This window comes from Rattus rattus, chromosome 4, assembly GCF_011064425.1.
Source record: "Rattus rattus isolate New Zealand chromosome 4, Rrattus_CSIRO_v1, whole genome shotgun sequence".
Lineage (NCBI taxonomy): Eukaryota > Metazoa > Chordata > Mammalia > Rodentia > Muridae > Rattus > Rattus rattus.
The window spans coordinates 114,055,208-114,072,725 of NC_046157.1; the positions used below are offsets into that span (position 1 = coordinate 114,055,208).

Genomic DNA, 17,518 nt, shown 5'->3' on the forward strand with positions numbered 1-17,518 from the left:
GTTTCCAGATTCTGACTCCTGGCATCTCTGTGAGCTCTCTTTCCACTTTCTTCCCACTTCCAAGTCCCTGTTCCCACACTGCCAGGCCCAGTGCTGCTGCCTCTTCTTGCTGCCTGCAGATCCAGATGCAGAACTCTCAGCTGCCTCTCCAGCACTATGTCTGTATGTTGCCATGCTTCCCGCCTTGGCCAAAATGGGCTAAACCTCGGAAGTGTGAGCCAGCCCCAATTAAATGTTGCCCTATATTAGAGTTGTCGTGGTCATGGTGTTTCTTCATAACAATAGAACCCTACCTAAGCAGAAGTTGTTACTAGGGACTGGGGTATTGCTGTGATAGGCTGGACTATGTTTTTATTTGGAGGTATATGAAACACTTTGGGACTTTGGCCTAGAAAAGTGACTGGAGATTTTAAATACGGCTTAATGGGCTATCCTAGTAAGAACATGGAAGACAGTAGTACAGAGGATGATTTGAACTGTTGGGGTCTGGCTCAAAAGATTTCAGAGGAGAATATTATTACTACGTGTCCTAGAGATTGTTCTTGTGTTATTTTGTCAAAGAATGTGGCTGCTTTTTGCTTATGTCTGAAGAGTCTGCCTGAGGCTAGACTGAAGAGTTTTGGGCTGTGTTAGCAGATTTGAAAACAGCCTAGTGCTGACTCTGTCTGTGCTTATTAGTGGCCAACTATACACAGATCTGTAGTGAAAAGGAGAAAGCTGGGCAAGGAAAATACAAAACATACAGTTTGAGGAGAAAAGGAGCACCAGGATGTGTACACAGATTGAAGAGAAGCCTGATGCTAAATGGAGTAGCAGAGAACAGTGATCTCAGAACAACACCCCACCAAGGCAACTTGTGGAAAGCATTCAAGAAACACGAAAGGGGTTTCACAAAGCTTAGAGCTTGGTATGGTGGTGCACGCTTTTGATCCTGGCACCTGCAGGGCAGAGGCAGGTGGATTTCAGAGTTCAAGAACAGCCTGGTCTACAGAGTGAGTTCCAGGACAGTCAAGTTTAAGCGTTGAAGCAAACCATCAAAACATAAAACACATTCCAGCTCCCCCGAGCAGACTCAGCAGCTTCGGCCACATGGTTCGAGCTTTAGAGTCAAGGGTACAAGAAAGGAGTTAGAGAATCTCTTTCCTCAAGTAAGGAAAGTCACTGAGGTCAGTTCAGTGGCAGGGGTGTCCCTGAATGGAGGCCCAGAAAGACCACTGCATGAAGCTGTAAAAGAAAAGCCTGGATTGCTCTGGAGACCCCAAAATGATAAGAGATGCCAGAGCCACGGGCTACCTGCTGAGGAAAGTGGGACCAGCCCAAGAGAGAAAGAAGTGCACTGCAGTCAACAGAGCTGAAGGAATCTGGAGGTCTGAAGAGGCTCTGACATCAGACATGGAGATCCAGTTTGGAGTGTGCCGGCTGGTTTTCAGTCTTGCTTTGGTCCAGTCTTTCCTCCCTGTGCTCCCTTTTGGAACAGTAACGTCTATCCTGTGCCATTTTATGTTGGAAGCATGTGATCTGATTTTTCATTTTGACTTTACAAGGAACCACAAATAAGAAACTACATGAGTCTCAGAAAAGACTTTTGAATTCTGGACTTTTAAACAGTGCTGAAACTGTGGTAAACTATGGGAACTTAGAAATTGGACTAAATGCATTTTGCATTATGATATGGTGATAAGTGTATAGGGCCAGGGAGTGAAATGTGAGGGGCTGAAAGAAAATGGCCATCCTAGGCATATAGGGAATGGTACTATGAGGAGGTGTGGCCTTGTTGGAGGAGGTGTGGCCATGTTGGAGGAAGTTTGTCACTGATGAGCTTGAGGTTTCAAAAGCTCAAGCCAGGCCCAGTGCTGCTGCCTCTTCTTGCTGCCTGCAGATCCAGATGCAGAACTCTCAGCTGCCTCTCCAGCACCACGTCTGCGTGCTGCCATGCTTCCCACCTTGACCAAAATGGACTGACCCTCTGAAGTATAAAACAGCCCCATTTAAAAGTTGTCCTTTATAAGAGTTGCTGTGGTCACGGTGTCTCTTATCAGCAATAGAAATCCTAAGACATCATCCATTTCTACACACTATAAGGATATGCCTCAGGTGCACCCTCCCCCCACCTAGATTACTGCAAGTTTCCTACTGGTCTTCCTGCTCCTTCCCTTGCTTTATAGAATTTATTCTTCACCCTAAAATGAGATGAATCACTTTAAAATGTTTAGAGGCTGTTCAAAAGCACTCCAATGGCTTTCTGCTATAATTAGGACAAAATCTAAACTTCCTTAGGCCCTGTCTGAGTTGGTGCCTTCTCTTTAAAGATCTGGTACTTTCTTCCTCACTTATCAATTAGCTTTACTGTCTATCTGTCTGTTCCTCTCATGGCTGCTCTGACCTGAAGAGCTGTATGTCCCTCAAGCTAATGCCACAAAAGCCTCGTCCCCAGACTGACAGCCTTAGGTGGTACAGGAGCCAATTGGTATGCAGAACACACATATAGCACTTTTGGGGTCAGCTCCTAGCACCAAAAAGTAAACTAGATCATGGTCAATTACCTGTATAGAAGAGGCCCCAGGCCTCTCTCACACTTTGTATCATGAGGAAACAACAATAAGGTATGTATGAACCAGGAAAAGGGCCTCCACCAGATATGATCTTCCAATTCCCAGCTTCCAGAACTGTTAGGATTAAATGTTTGTTGTTACAATCTCCTGAGCATACAGTGTTCTGTTGCAGCAATGCAAATGAGCTACGATGTGGTCCATTTCCATTCGACTTCATGCTCTCTTCCCACTTTTCCCCACCAGGAGCATTCTCTCCTCAGCCTTTTTTTTTTTTTTTTTTTTTTAAGATTTATTTATTTATGTTTGTAAATGAGTACACTGTAGCTGTCTTCGGACACACCAGAAGAGGGCATCAGATCCTATTACAGATGGTTGTGAGCCTCCATGTGGTTGCTGGGAATTGAACTCAGGACCTCTGGAAGAGCAGTCAGTGCTCTTAACCACTGAGCTATCTCTCCAGCCCTCTCCTCAGCCTTTTACCTGACTGACATCTTCTCAACCTCAGCTCTTTGGTTTGAACATCACAATAGCTTTTCTCCCTCAATCTCCTCCTTTAAGCAGATTCTCTCTCAGTCACTCTCCTCTCAGGCTACTACACTTGCCCCTACTTGAAATTATATTACTTATTTGTCTCCCTGCTTTCTGTCTATTTTCTTCTACCTGGATATAAATTCCAAGACGGCTAGGCTGTTGTCTGGTTGCTATGTTTGAACAAAGTCCACCAAAGTTTCTCTATGGAACATTTGTATTTACTCAATGAATAAATATTTAGAGTTAATAAAACATTTTTAAATAATGACATTTAATTAAACAAAGCAGTTTCTGTGGTGGAATGAAAGTAAATCCCAAGAGGACTAATAAATGAATAAGGATTAAAAATCAAAATATAAAATGTAAGCCTTTAATCAGAATGGCTACAAGAGCCAAAGAGGTGGAATAAAAGTTAAAGGAAGACTAAGGCTGTAGAAGGTTCACTGCCAAAAGAGAAAAGTATGCTCCATTCTTTTCAAGAGACCCCTTCCAGAGTCAAACAAGTACTGTGGCTCTCAAGAAAATGCAAAGAAAGTCTGCACATCCTTACTCTGAAAATTCAAACCTGAAATCCTCACAAAGTTTCTGAGCAACAGCATGAAGCTACAAATGCAAAAGTCCATACTTGACCTCAGGAGAGTGGCCAAAGTCAAAATCCCAGGATACCAAAAGTGTTACGGAAAATGGATATAAAGTTCATATGAAACAAATTAATTTTCTGTTTAGATTTGGCCCTATCCCTGAGATGCATCATGTACATGCAATATCCCAAAGTCCCCAACCTCTGAAACAGCAACACTTCTGATTTTAAGCATTTCTAATGAACGATATCTAATCTGCATACACAAAACCACTTCAATATTTCCTTAGGGCCAGGACCAGTGAGATGACTTAACTGATAAAGGCACTGTGCCTGAGCCTGATGACCTGAGTTTGATCACCCAGGACCCATATAGTGAAAGAAGAGAACCGACTCTCACAGTTCCTCTATCTCCGCACAGGCACTGTAGCATACATCCTGGCAAGCAAGTGTGCACACATACACATAGAAGTTGTCCTCTGACCTCCTCATGCACATAATGTGCACGCACATGCACATGCATAAACATACACACACACACGGGGGGGGGGTTGAAAAAGGAATTCACTAAAGTAATGCAAGTAATGAAGTCCTACAACAGAGAAAGAATGAAGACATAAATTAATGTTGATTGGTGGAGAGGCAAAAGGTGAGTAACATGAGGAAACCCAGGTAGCAGGTACACTATCCTCTGACACAGAATGAGAAAAGCAAAGGTAAGTGGAATTTTAAATAAGGGTTAAATATGAGGAACTTCCTACCTAGTGGGACTTTAATTTTTCAGTGAAATGAAGTTAAGATTATATGTTTAAAAACTATCAGCAAAAGGCGGGAAGGGTAGGGAGGATCAAGATAAAACAATATATGTGTGTGAAATGTCATGATACAACAGACTATTTGTATACTAACTTCTCTCCTCTGGTCACCCCCTCCCACTGTATACTAACTTTCTTTTTAATTATTATTTTATGCATGTGAGTACACTGTAGCTGTCTTCAGACACACCAGAAGAGGGCATCGGGCCACCATGTGGTTGCTGGGAACTGAACTCAGGACCTCTGAAGAGCAGTCAGTGCTCTTAATCGCTGAGCCATCTCTCCAGCTCTGTATACTAACATTTAAAAATTAGTTTTAAAATATATCATTAGGGTCAGGAAAGTACACACTGTACACATAGGATCAGAGTTTGGATCACAGCATCCTTGTAAAGAAGACTGGGCACAGCAGTGGCAGCATGTGCCTGTGATCCTAGCATGGGACAAGCAGGGGACAAGAGAACCACTGGGCATGCTGGTCAGCCAGACTAACAAACTCCAGGCTCAGTGAGAAATGATGCCTTAAAAATAAATAAAGTAAAGAGGGATTGAGGGAAAACACCCAGGTCAGTTTGTAACCTTCACACACATGTATACATGTGCATGTAACACATAACACACAAAGTATCATTGCTCTTAAGCAAACTGAGTCACACAGTACACATTTGGCAAGTAGCTATTATATTGATACAATAATTAAAAATACTGTAGTATTTTCAATTCAGGCCTGAAAACTGGTTCCGGGAAAGCTAAACTAGGGTTAAGTTTTGCTTTTTTTTTTTTTTTTTTTTACAATTCTCTCCAAAAGTTAGATTTTTAGACTCATCAAAGTAGGATAGAATTGCCTACCAGGAGATATGGATAATCCTAAAAAAATTTTATGAATGTCACATTTATATTTATGACAAAAAAATAAGTGAGTATGTTTTGAGAACATACTTCAAGCAAAATAGTAAAGTCATTAAAGTTTAAACTTTTCTTAAGGTAAACAACAACAAAATCTCCCCAGTCATTCCACTCCAAGCTCCAAGCTCATCTCTGTTTCTACAATCCAGTCTCTAAAGAAATAACTTATGTTCTCAATGCAGCATGAAACAATGGAGAGGCAGTGTTTATCAAGACCTTAGAAACCCAAGATGGAGTTAGCTATTCTCTGAAGGCTTTTCTAGACCAAAGGGATTAGTAATTTAAGACTAAGACCAATGGTGCAACTAAAACAAAAAGAACTACCTTCCCCACTAACTCTCCTCAAAACATGAGATGCATATATTTTAATACCCATAACCCTGTCAGTTATTTGAAAACCCGCCAACAGTAAATTGTGGTATACCTTTACAGTGGAACACTAGCAAACTACCTGGAAGCAGTAAGAATACAACCTCTAAGTGTTGAAAACAAGCTGTAGAACACCTGCTACAGTTTCCCTTCTATAAAGTCCCCTAACAAGGCAGACTGTAAGCTGTACGTTTGCACAGGATGATAAAACTACTAGGAAAAGCAAGAAAATGGCTAGCATTGCCAGTATGGGGAATAAAGGAAGCGCAAGAGCATGTGATTTGTTAGGGAATAAATTACACCTGTTTTAATGGCCTCTACTTGTGGAAAACTTTAAAACCAAATTATTTTTAAACAAATGAGACATTAGACTGAAAACAGAACCCGGGGGCTCTCTCTTTGCCTGGTTATATTCTGGGCTACGGCAATGATTCTTCTTTGGAAAATAAGTAAAACCTGTTTTTAAAACTGCCATTAAATAATATCGAGGTTTGGGGGTTTGAAAGGAATATTGGTTGATGTAATATATTTCTTATTTCTTTCCCAGTAATTAAGACAGAAGGACTTAGTTCATTGCTTAATTAAAATACAATTGTTTTGTTCTTGAAGCACAGTTAAATATAACTTCCCTTTAGCTTAACAACCTATTCTATTCCGAAATTACTATGACTTTATTTCCCGAAAGTGAACAAAATGTACTCGAAATCCTGAAAACCAGTAGAATAAAATGACTAGCTAGTACCGTGGGACACGCAGGTCTGCAGGGGCTTAAAGAAAACACCGAACCCTGTCACTTGTGCAAACCTTTCTTAAAATCTAAGTCGTTGACTGAAGATTATATACAAATACTTATGTACATATATACGTCGGCATTTTTAGATATTAAATGCATGACAGATGCCTATTTGAGTCTTGAATAAGTTTTCAAACAAAAACCAGTCTACCCTGCCTTTCCTCTGTACAAACTAGGAGATTGTGAGGTTTTTTTTCATGCAAAATTCAATTTCTCCCTTCATCTGCCTTCTAATCTATAAAGAAGAGATTGAGGAGAGACTGGGGGGTCCTGAAACAGACAGGCTAAACTTCCAAATGCCACAGCTTCACCTCAGTGTCTCTAAGCAATCAGTCCCCCAACAACCAAGCTGAGGCAGGCAGCGAAGCGGTCACCATAGGAACTGGGCTCAACCATGAACTCCCCAGAAACTAGGGTAAATTTTGCTCCTGGAAGCCATCCTACCCGGCGGGTTACCCACGACACAGCTGCCCAAACAGCGATGCCCACCCCGGGCCACCGTGAGGCTCTCCCCACCCTCTTGCAGCCGCCCCGGAGTGGCTCTCTTCTAGCCCAGCGCACCTCCGAGGCTTCTCCCTGGAGTTCCGCAGCCCTCCCCCGGCCTCCGCGGCCACCGTCCTCCCCGGAGCTCATCCCGGCCACTATGGGGCCTATGGCCTTGCCAGAGATCCAGCCCCACCCCGGCCTCCATCCTCCGCCCCTGTCTCCTTCTTCCCGCCCCCTGGCTCCGCCCCGGCGGAGGCGGGCGCTGGGCAGGGCGCAGCGGGAAGAGGGCGGGAGCGGTTAGCTCGGGGCTGGCCGACGCCCCGCCCTCACGCTCTGTACCTGAGCGGGGCTCTCCTTCCACCTCCCCGGCGCCTCCGCTCCACTTCCGTCCGGCGCGCCCTAGCCCCCGTGCGCACGCGTACTTGGCTCGACACGCCCTCTCGCGGGGACTACGGATCGTGCGCGCGCACCCGAGCGAGCACGTAGCGACGTAGACAGCCGCGGGCCCGCCTGTCAGGGCTCCGACTTGAGGCCTTTTCCTGGTCCATCCGCGCCGCGCAGGCGCACGGCCACGCAGCGCCTTGATGGCCGACCCGTGCGTCCAGTCTCTTAGTAACCATCCTCCAGCCTGCGCTTGCGTGGAGGCAGCCGGAACGCGCATGCGCGGTGGCCGTCGCCCGGCGCTGGCTCCCCTGCTGCGTCCCAGGAGCCCCAGGAGTTTCTAGCTGAGGGAGGCGGTTACTCCCTAGAGCTGAAGCTGTGCTGTGGGAGCCTTAAGGTGGGGTACCCTGTCGCAGCTTCCTGGCGGGAGACGATCTGTCCTGGTGAGCGTGGCACCTAGCCACCGGTCTGCTCGGGTCAGGATGGATCTGGGAAATGGCAGATCCAGCATTCATCTCCCCCATGCCAGGCGGGCATTTCTGTTCTACACGCCGGTCCTCTCTAGCACGCTTAGCAATGAAAACCAAGAAAGGATATAAAACCTCGTGAGATGTTAAATACTGTATCTGAAGGTTTTAACCCGAGTTTGGCTCCTACCAGCGAGCAAAATTGGGCCTTTTCTTATCCCGACGTATTTTTTTTTTTCTATTCGAGGGCCTTAAAATGGCATCTCGAATCTTTCTAAATGGAAATGAGCCCCGCGCTATGCTGCCTTTGTTTTTTTTTTTTTCAGTTTAGCATGAAAAGTATTTTGTCATACTGCTTTTGTGAGTGTGTTACCGCTTCTACCCATCTTAGCCAGAAGTTTTTTTTTGTTTTGTTTTTTTTACCCCGTTTTTACTTATTTTATTAGGACGCAAAGTAAATAGGTTTCTTTGTGGCATTTGCGTTCAAAATTTGTTTCTGTTGTCCACTCCCCTTGCCGTTCCACTCCAGTGACCCCAGTGGTCCCTGCCTTTTTCATGTCACAGTGTTCTGTTAACCCTCAAACCACTCTTTCCCGCCTCACCTTGTAGTTTCGTGAGCTATATCCACATTCACACCCGTATATACCCCCTACTTAATACATGTAAAGCTAGAATCGGCATGCAAGAGCATAATGGCATTTGACTTCGTGAGTCTGGGTTATCTCATTTAAAATAATTTCCAAGTCCGTTTTTCTGCAGATTTCGTGACTTGTTTTTATGGTAGAGTCAAGTTTCGTCGTATATGTACAATGCTCCCATTATTGGTTCAACTGTTCAGGACATCTAGTCCGGATCCATTCCCTGGCTCTTGTGAATAGCGCAGCAATAAACAGGAATGAATAGTCAAGTGTCCCTGTGGTAGCGTGTGAAGGCCTCCGGGCGTATCAGAAGCAGTAACTCTAGGTCGCGGGTAGCTCTGTGTAGTTTTTTTTTTCTTTTTTCTTTTTTTTTTTTTTCGGAGCTGGGGGCCGAACCCAGGGCCTTGCGCTTGCTAGGCAAGTGCTCTACCACTGAGCTAAATCCCCAACCCTCTGTGTAGTTTTTTGAGAAGTCTTCACACTGAGTTCACATCAGTTTGCATGCCCTCCAGCACTGTGAAAGGGCTCCTCCACATCCTTGCCAGCACTTGTAATTTGTTTTCACAATGATAGCCCTTCTGATTTAGGGTGCAAACCTTAATTTGCACGCCCCCTCCCCACACCATGGCTAATGCTGTTCAAAACTTTTCAAAACATTTACTGGTCATTTATGTTTCTTCTTTTGAGAATGGCCCATTTCGTTAGCCCATTTATTGATTGTAATTTTTATCTGGGATGGGGAGCAACATTTTAACGTTTTAACGTCTTTGTAAATTTTAGCTTTAAATTTTTTGGTTATTTTATGAAAACCATTCAGCCTCAGGTCTTCAGATGAAAACTGTTTTCCGGTGCCAGGCTTTGCCATAGTGTTTGTAATGAGAGTGCTTGGGAGGTAGAAACAAGGGGATCTGGAATTCAAAGCCAGTATCATCTACAGTGAGTTCAAGGTCAGCCTGAACTGCATGCACTGGGCTACATGAGACCCAGTTTCAAAAAAGAAAAACTTGGGGTTGGAAAGCTAGCTCAGTGGTTAAGAGCACTGGATGCTGCTCTTCTACAGGGCCCGGGGTCAATTCGCAGCATCCCTTAGATGACTCACAGCCCTCTAATTCCAGTTACAAAGGATCTGCTGCCCTCTGCTGGTTTCCACGGGCACTGCATTCACACTGTGCACACATACCTGGCAGAACATTCATATATATAAAAATAAGTCTCAACAAAAATTAAAATTGTTTTTTTATTGCTGAAAGTTTGATGTTTTAAAAGAGAAGTCTTCCATTATAAAACATAGCCTGTCTAAACTGGCAGTGGTAGCACACACCTTTAATCCCAGTACTCAGGAGGCAGAGGCAGAAGGATCTCTATGAGTACAAGATCTGGTCTACAGAGCGAGTTCCAGGATCGCCTGGGCAACACAGAGAAACCGTGTGTGTGTGTGTGTGTGTGTGTGTGTGTGTGTGTGTGTGTGTGTGTAGATAAGTTTGTTTATACACACACAGACACACATTCTCTGTATACTTTGTTCTGCCATTATCTTGGGAATATATAAAATAGTTAAATGACTATATTAAAGTACTTATGTATGGGCTGGAGAGATGGCCCAGTGGTTAAAAGCACTGACTGCTCTTCCAGAGGTCCTGAGTTTCAAATCCCAGCAACCACATGGTGGCTCATAACCATCTGTAATAGGATCTGATGTCCTCTTCTGGGGTATCTGAAGACTGCTACAGTGTACTCATATAAATAAAATAAATAGGGCTGGAGAGATGGCTCAATGGTTAGGAGCACTGACTGCTCTTCCAGAGGTCCTGAGTTCAAATTCCAGTAACCACATGGTGGCTGACAACCATCTGTAATGAGATCTGATGCCCTCTTCTGGTGTGTCTGAAGACAGCTGTAGTGTATTTATACATAAAAATAAATAAATTTAAAAAAATAAATCTTTTTTAAAAACCCAAAAAAGTACTAATGTACTAAATCCTATAATTCATGATTTTTTTTTTTTTTTTGGTTCTTTTTTTCCGAGCTGGGGACTGAACCCAGGGCCTTGCGCTTCCTAGGCAAGCGCTCTAGCACTGAGCTAAATCCCCAACCCCAATTCATGATATTTTTAAGTTTCTTTCTATTAGCTTTTTGGCCTCTTGGTTACAGGTTATATTTTTCCTGCTTGTTTTCATGACTAACATGTTTGCTTTCAATCTTAAAATTAATTTAGTTAGCATGCAAAAATGGGTTTATATGACATTTACATACATGTGTACCTACATAAAACTGCAAAATCCTGTTTTGCCTTTCCCTCCTATTTGCCCCCACACTACCCCCGACTTGTTCCTCTTCTCCCTCCCCAGTGTTCCCCCTTCTCTTTCATGTCCTTTAGCGCTTTTTCTTTTCTGCATGTATGTTTGGTGTGTGCATGTGTTTACATGTAAATGGAAATCCATTGGCCTGTGTGTATGCATGGGTATCCTGAAGTAGACGTTTGCTGGCTTCCTTGATAACTCTCTGCTTTTATTGATTAAGACAGGCTCTCTCCAAGGTCCTGGAGCTGGCCAATTCTAGCTTGCCTAGCTGGCCAGCCTGCCTCTAGGATGCTCTGTCTCTGGTTCCCAGAGGCAGGAATTGGCAACACTTCTGCCTGGCTTTCCCATGGATTCAAATTCTGATCCTCATGCTTGATGGCAAGAGCTTTACACACGGAACTGTCTCCCTAGCCATGGGTATGGGTTTTGTTTTGTTTTTTTTACATTTAGATTATGCATATGAAAGGCTCGTTTTAACATAATGTTTCATAGCCCCAAGGGACATAATTTCACCCTTCTTTATGTCTGAAACTCAGTGGTGGATATATGCCACCTTTCCTTTGCACACTTAACTGTTGTTGGGCATCAAAGGTGAATCTATGTCTGGGTTGCTGTGAATAGTGTAGAGATGTGTGGATATCTCTCTGGAGTGATGACTTAAGAGTCCTTTGGGAATGGAAGCAAGAGTGATACACCTGGAACTTATGGTGTTTCTCTCGGTTGCTTGAGCCCCCCTTACTGACTTCCGTAATGGCTCCATCAGTGCATTCCTGCTAGCAATGAATAAGGACTCCTCCTCTCCTTGCTTCTTCAGCCACATTTGTTGCCATTTGTTTTCTTGACAGTAGAGGGGCAATATAGAATCGCAACAAAGTTTTAATTTGAATCTTCCTGGTAGCAAGGAGCGCTTGGTGATTATTTACTTAACCTAGTAGCAATGAATTGAAAGTTTTTATTGGTGAGAATTATAGATAGGACTAAGAGAAGTTGAGAAGTTCAATTATTTTTCTGAAATGGAATAAACATAAAATCAAGAAAAGTCCTCTTTACAAAATCTTTTGGAGACAGGAGAGGTGGATCAGCAGTTAGGAGCTCTTGCTCATTTAGAGGAACTGGCCTTGACATGGTGGCTCATAACTCTAGTTCCAGGGGATCCAATGCCCTCTGCTTGCCTCTATGGGCACCAGGTGTGCACATGGTACATGTATATGCATCAGCAAGACATTCATTTGCAACAAATAAATTAATAATTAAAAATACTTTCAAGGAGATTGACAAGGTAGCCTAGGGGATAAAGGCATTTGCCACCAGCCTGGTGTCACAAAAACCAGAAGGTAGACAGTGAGAACTGACTTTCAGAAGTTGTTCTCAGTAATTCTCTGACTTAGACATGCATACGTGCACACTGGGGCACCCACATCCACAGATAGCGAAAGAGAGACAGAGACAGACAGACAGACAGACAGATAGATGGGGTGGGTGTAAGTTTTAGAAGACCTTCAAGAAAAAAAATGGGCCCCACATTCTTTCTCAAAAAGAAAATGTAAATAAATGTAAAGGGGCCGGAGAGACAGCTCATCCCATAAGAGTGAGTTCTGCTCTTGTAGAGAATCCGCACTCTCCGGCATCTACATTGGGCGATGTACAAGGATCTGGGCTCACTGGGCATTGCACCTACCTACACAAATCCACACACAGACATGTAATTAAGAGTAAAAATAAAATCTTTTGCTAAAAAAGAGAAGCAGTCATGGAAGGGTAGAGCGCAGTTCTGTGTTCTCACCATCAGAAGAGCATTCTGCTCAGAGAGACATCACCGTGAAATTGTGGGTTCACTTGTTACCGATTTTCTTTCAGTAATACAATTGGAGAACCGTTTCCACTTCTTAAGAGAGGTCCTCACACTCCCCTAATGTTTGACCAGCGGTCCTGATGGGATTTTTGCTGAGTAAAGCTGCTGCTACTCACACACCTGCTGGGCCGATAGATCCGGAAGGGAATGATCACTTAATGCGGGGAGCTGAGAAGAGTAAGGCGGGACTAGTGACTCGGATATTTCAAGACGCCAAGAAAATAAAGTTAGAAGACATAAAACAAGAACACTACACAGGAAAGGAAGGAGCTGACACAAGAAGGCGTTCCATGGGCTTTGTGAAGGAAAACGATGGCCTGATAGTGACAGATTTGGAATGAAGTCGCCTGGACATTTACCAAAGAGACCAAAAGTTGCTTTTGATAAGAGGATGTAGCCAAAGCCCGTTAGGAAGCCTAACAAAAAGAAGGAAGAGAGGACAGGCCCTTCTGAATCCAAAGGGATTTCTTTTTTTTTTTTTTTTTTTTTTTCCGGAGCTGGGGACCGAACCCAGGGCCTTGCGCTTCCTAGGCAAGCGCTCTACCACTGAGCTAAATCCCCAACCCCCAAAGGGATTTCTGTGGGTTCTATCCTATCCCTGTCAAGCACCGCCGGTATTTTCACTAAATTTCTGGTGTTTACACACCTTACTGTAATAATTATAAACCTTTTAGCAAGTAATCGGAAGGGGTCTAAGCAAAACACGACTACTTCACACCTCCTGCGGCGAGTACTTTAATACACTGAACTTCCGGTGTGGGAGTTTGCCATGGAGCCCTCTTCCTTCCTACCTGTTCTGCGAGAGAGCTCTGCTGACAAGAACCATAAGCCACCTGCCTTCAGAAGCACTCCTCACCCTGAGTCTCTTCTGATGGATTGCCTTCATTTCAGAGTTAGGAAGTAGTTCTTTCCAATTGTAATTGTTTGTCTTGTGGTAACTATCATTTTATAACACAGTATCTCCTGTGAGAAAAGCTAAACTTATATCTGTTGTCAGGACACCACTAGTATTGTCCCAAGTAACAGTGGAGGAAAGGAAGACTACTTTGTATCTGAATACGTGGTGACTTGTAATCATTTATACAATACATGGGTTTCTGTGGTTGCCTGCTTGCTTGGTTCATTGTTTGGTTTCCATTTTGGCTTGATGCTGGGGAGTGAATCAAAGGCATGGGACATGCTAAACTTGCACTCTACCACTGAGTTCCACCTCGTGTTTTGAACATGTTCTTGTATGCTAATATTTAATGACTGTGGGCTGGAGAGATGGCTCAGTGGTTAAGAGCACTGACTGCTCTTCCAGAGGTCCTGAGTTCAAATCCCGCAACCACATGGTGGCTCACAACCATCTGTCATGAGATCAGATGCCCTCTTCCGGTGTGTCTGAAGACAGCTAGACAGCTACAGCGTACTCATAAACATAAAATAAAGAAACAATTCTAAAAAAAAAAATTTAATGACTGTATCTATTGCCTCATTGCACAATCTCCTTAATATTAACTAAAGGATAGAGAACAGGGCATCTTGGGATTGGAGGGGAACAATATTTTATAAAGCAGGCCAACACTAAAGAAATTAATCTTGGGGTTGGGGATTTAGCTCAGTGGTAGAGCGCTTGCCTAGGAAGCGCAAGGCCCTGGGTTCGGTCCCCAGCTCCGAAAAAAAGAACCAAAAAAAAAAATTAATCTTGAGCCTAGTATTAAAAAGATAGTTAAGTTAGTCCATCTATCCTTCGTGGTACCTAGTACCCTCAAACTGTAATCCCCAGTGAACAGGTTCTTCTGAATCAGGTTCCTTCTGTCAGATATTTCGTCAAAACAAAAACTAACGTAACAAATTCACCTAATCCAGAATCACTCTTGGTGCTGGGAATAGAAGAGCCACTGCCTTCATTTCATGGTGGTGCCGGAGAAGACACAGGCAGTCAGCAGTAACGTACGATAAAAGCTGCGGTGTGCAGTGTGCCGTGAAAAAGCAAAGGAGAACACTTGAAAAGCCACGAACGCAGCTATCATATGTGTGTGATTTTAATGGTTGCAACTAGGAAGGCTTCTCTGGAGGTGGCATAGCTTCAGCTAAGTGGTCATCCAAACAGCTAATGACAGCGGTGTTCCCAGTGAGATGGAGCAGGATATAGCGAGGGGTCAATGTGAGATGTGGCCAAGAAAAGGAAGCGAGCGGGTAGATGCATTGAGGTTCCACAGAAGGATGAGCAAACTCAGTGCTGTAATTTTAGATCAAGTTTTCAACAATGGGACGAAGCTCAGTTTTTCATTTGGATGCTCTAACACCCTGCCCTCCATTACACCATACTGTGTAAAACTGTGTTGTTGGTTTTGTTTTGTTTTGTTTTGTTTTTTTTCCGGAGATTCCACTGTATAAGCAAATTTGACTCCATTTGGGAGATGACTGCACTTGGGTGAACATATGACCTATACTGTCTGTTTTGCACCCCCCAGAAGCACAGACTAATAAATGACTTGTGGTGGACTGGTTTGATAGGGAACACAAGCTGTATTGGGATGATATCAGAGGACTGTAAGGTGGGCTCAACAGGTAAGACACATGCCTCCAAGCCTGACTATTTGAGTTTGATGGAAAGAAAGAGCCAACTCCTGCATGCTACCCTCTGACCTCCATAGCACACATACATAAAAAATTAAGTGAAAACATAATGAAACACCAGGAGAACATACTAGATACATAGGCCATGGAAATCAGACCCCACAGAGAGGCCTATGACTGTGATGCTGATGGCCACACTATCCTGTTGTCTGACTATCCAGTGTGGGTCTGTGTGAGAACCTGACAGCTCCCAGCTCTCCCAGGGCTTCAGCCTCACTTTGTTCCAGCTTGTTAGCACAGGCTACTCAAACTGCCATCTGCCCGCTGTTTGCTTCTCTAGACCTGTGTCTATCTGTCCACCCACTTGCTCTTATGGGCCAGGTCACACCCTTTCACCTCCACAGCTGGACTCAACTGTACAGCTCAACTCTGACCCCGTAGCCTGACTATAGCAGCAGCCACATCTTTTCCAAAAACATAATCTGGTTTTTGTATCCGACAGCCATAGACTCCTTTGCTTTTCTGTCAGTTTCTAGCTTCGGACTCTCGGGTCTCTTTGAAATGACTTAAAACTCCTTGTTTCTTTAACCCTCTGTAGTCATTCTGTGTAATGGTTCTTCCTGGCTGTCAACTTGACTATATCTAGAATGAACTACAATCCAGAATCAGGAGGCTCGTCTCTGATCCAGATCTTGAAGTTTCTGACCTGGATCTTGGCTTGGAGATCTTGAAGCATAGTGGCTCTGAATCCGAGGAGACTAAGGCAAGGAGATTTTTGAGTTCAAGGTCGGCCTGGGGCAAAACAAGTCCCAGATCCAGGCATGGTGATACACACCTTTAATCTGGGCCACATCTTCTGCTGGGGACCTACATAAGGACATTGAAAGAAGGAAGATTCGATCTTCTTCACCTGCTTGCATTTACTTGCCAGCACAACTGTTGGGAGTCTACTAGTCTTGTGGGACTGAGCAACTACTAGATCCTTGGACTTCCCATTCACATCTGACCATTGTTGGAAGTTAGACTACAGACTGTAGGTTGTTATAACAAATTTCCTTGCTATATAGAGACTATCCATAAGTTCTGTGACTCTAGAGAACCCTGACTGATACATTCTGTAACCTACATATATACATATAGATTGACTTGCTGTATAGTGTGTGATCTCAGCCTTAATATGGTGATTAATATTTAAATAAGAGAACCTGGGCTGAGCCCCATGCTAATGCCTTTAATCCCATCCCTTGGAAGGCAAAAGGCAGGAAGATCTCTGTGAGGCCAGCCTGGTCTGCTTAGTGAGTTCCAGGCAAGCCTGACTTACAGAGTGAGACCCTAGCTCACACACAAATAGAAGTTTTAAGAAGAGCAGACAGAGCTGGGGATGGTGGAACACACCTTTAATTTCAGCACTCCAGAAGCAGAGGCAGGTGGATCTCTGTGCATTTGATGCTAGCCTGGTCTACAAAGTGAGTTCCAGGACATCCAAGACTACACAGAGAAACCCTGTCTTGGGTTGGGGGACTGAGCAGGGAAAGAGGAGGAGAAGGAGGAGAAGGAGAAGGAGGAGGAGGAGGAGGAGGAGGAGGAGGAGAAGGAGAAGGAGGAGGAGGAGGAGGAGGAGGAGGAAGAGGCAGAATAACACTCAGGAGAGGAAAATTGCCATCACCTGAGGACTATAAAGCATGTTTGTCATTGGAAATTCCAATGGAGAAGCTGAAGAAGTAGAAAAAGAGAGTAACTGGTCAAAGGACAGACATCTTAGAGCAGAGTGGAGAATTGAAGGAAGGTCACATGAAGGAAATTAAAAAAAAAAAAAAAAAAAAAAAAAGCCTGTACCAGCTCAGATTTCAAAGAATACAATTTAGAAGCAGATTACTAATTTAGTAGCCCTATTAAGGGCAACACTACGTGGGGCTATTTTGATATCTAGCAAAATTCCTACAATGATAAATGAAAACAGTATCCCTTCCCACCCTCACAATACCATCCAGCAGAAGAGCGACCTCATCAAAGTTGCAATTAACAGACAGGAGGTGTGCCTGTGCTAATTTACATACCCTGGTATAGCTCTGTTCATTTATTGTGTTAAGAGGAGCAAACCGAACACGAGTGCTTCTTACTCCAAGAGGCAAGGCTGAAAGGCTTCCATTCTAACTGAAGGAGAGACTGGTTTCTGTGAAACCAGATCGAGGGATGACCACAAATTCTTGGAGCTCTGCTCATCAAGAAGTGGGTCTATGATCTCGCTCTTTAACTCGTCTGACTTTTTTGTTCCTGAGGCCT

General features: G+C 43.9%; 1 protein-coding gene across 1 annotated transcript in view; it reads right to left on the minus strand.

The window, feature by feature from the left end:
- Positions 1-7,179, minus strand: part of Tsga10 (testis specific 10) — a 103,594-nt gene extending 96,415 nt beyond the window's left edge. The window contains exon 1 of the mRNA XM_032900959.1: positions 7,108-7,179. Within this exon, the coding sequence (XP_032756850.1) occupies positions 7,108-7,179 (72 nt within the window). The remainder of the gene's footprint in view (positions 1-7,107) is intronic.
- Positions 7,180-17,518: the final 10,339 nt, after the last annotated feature.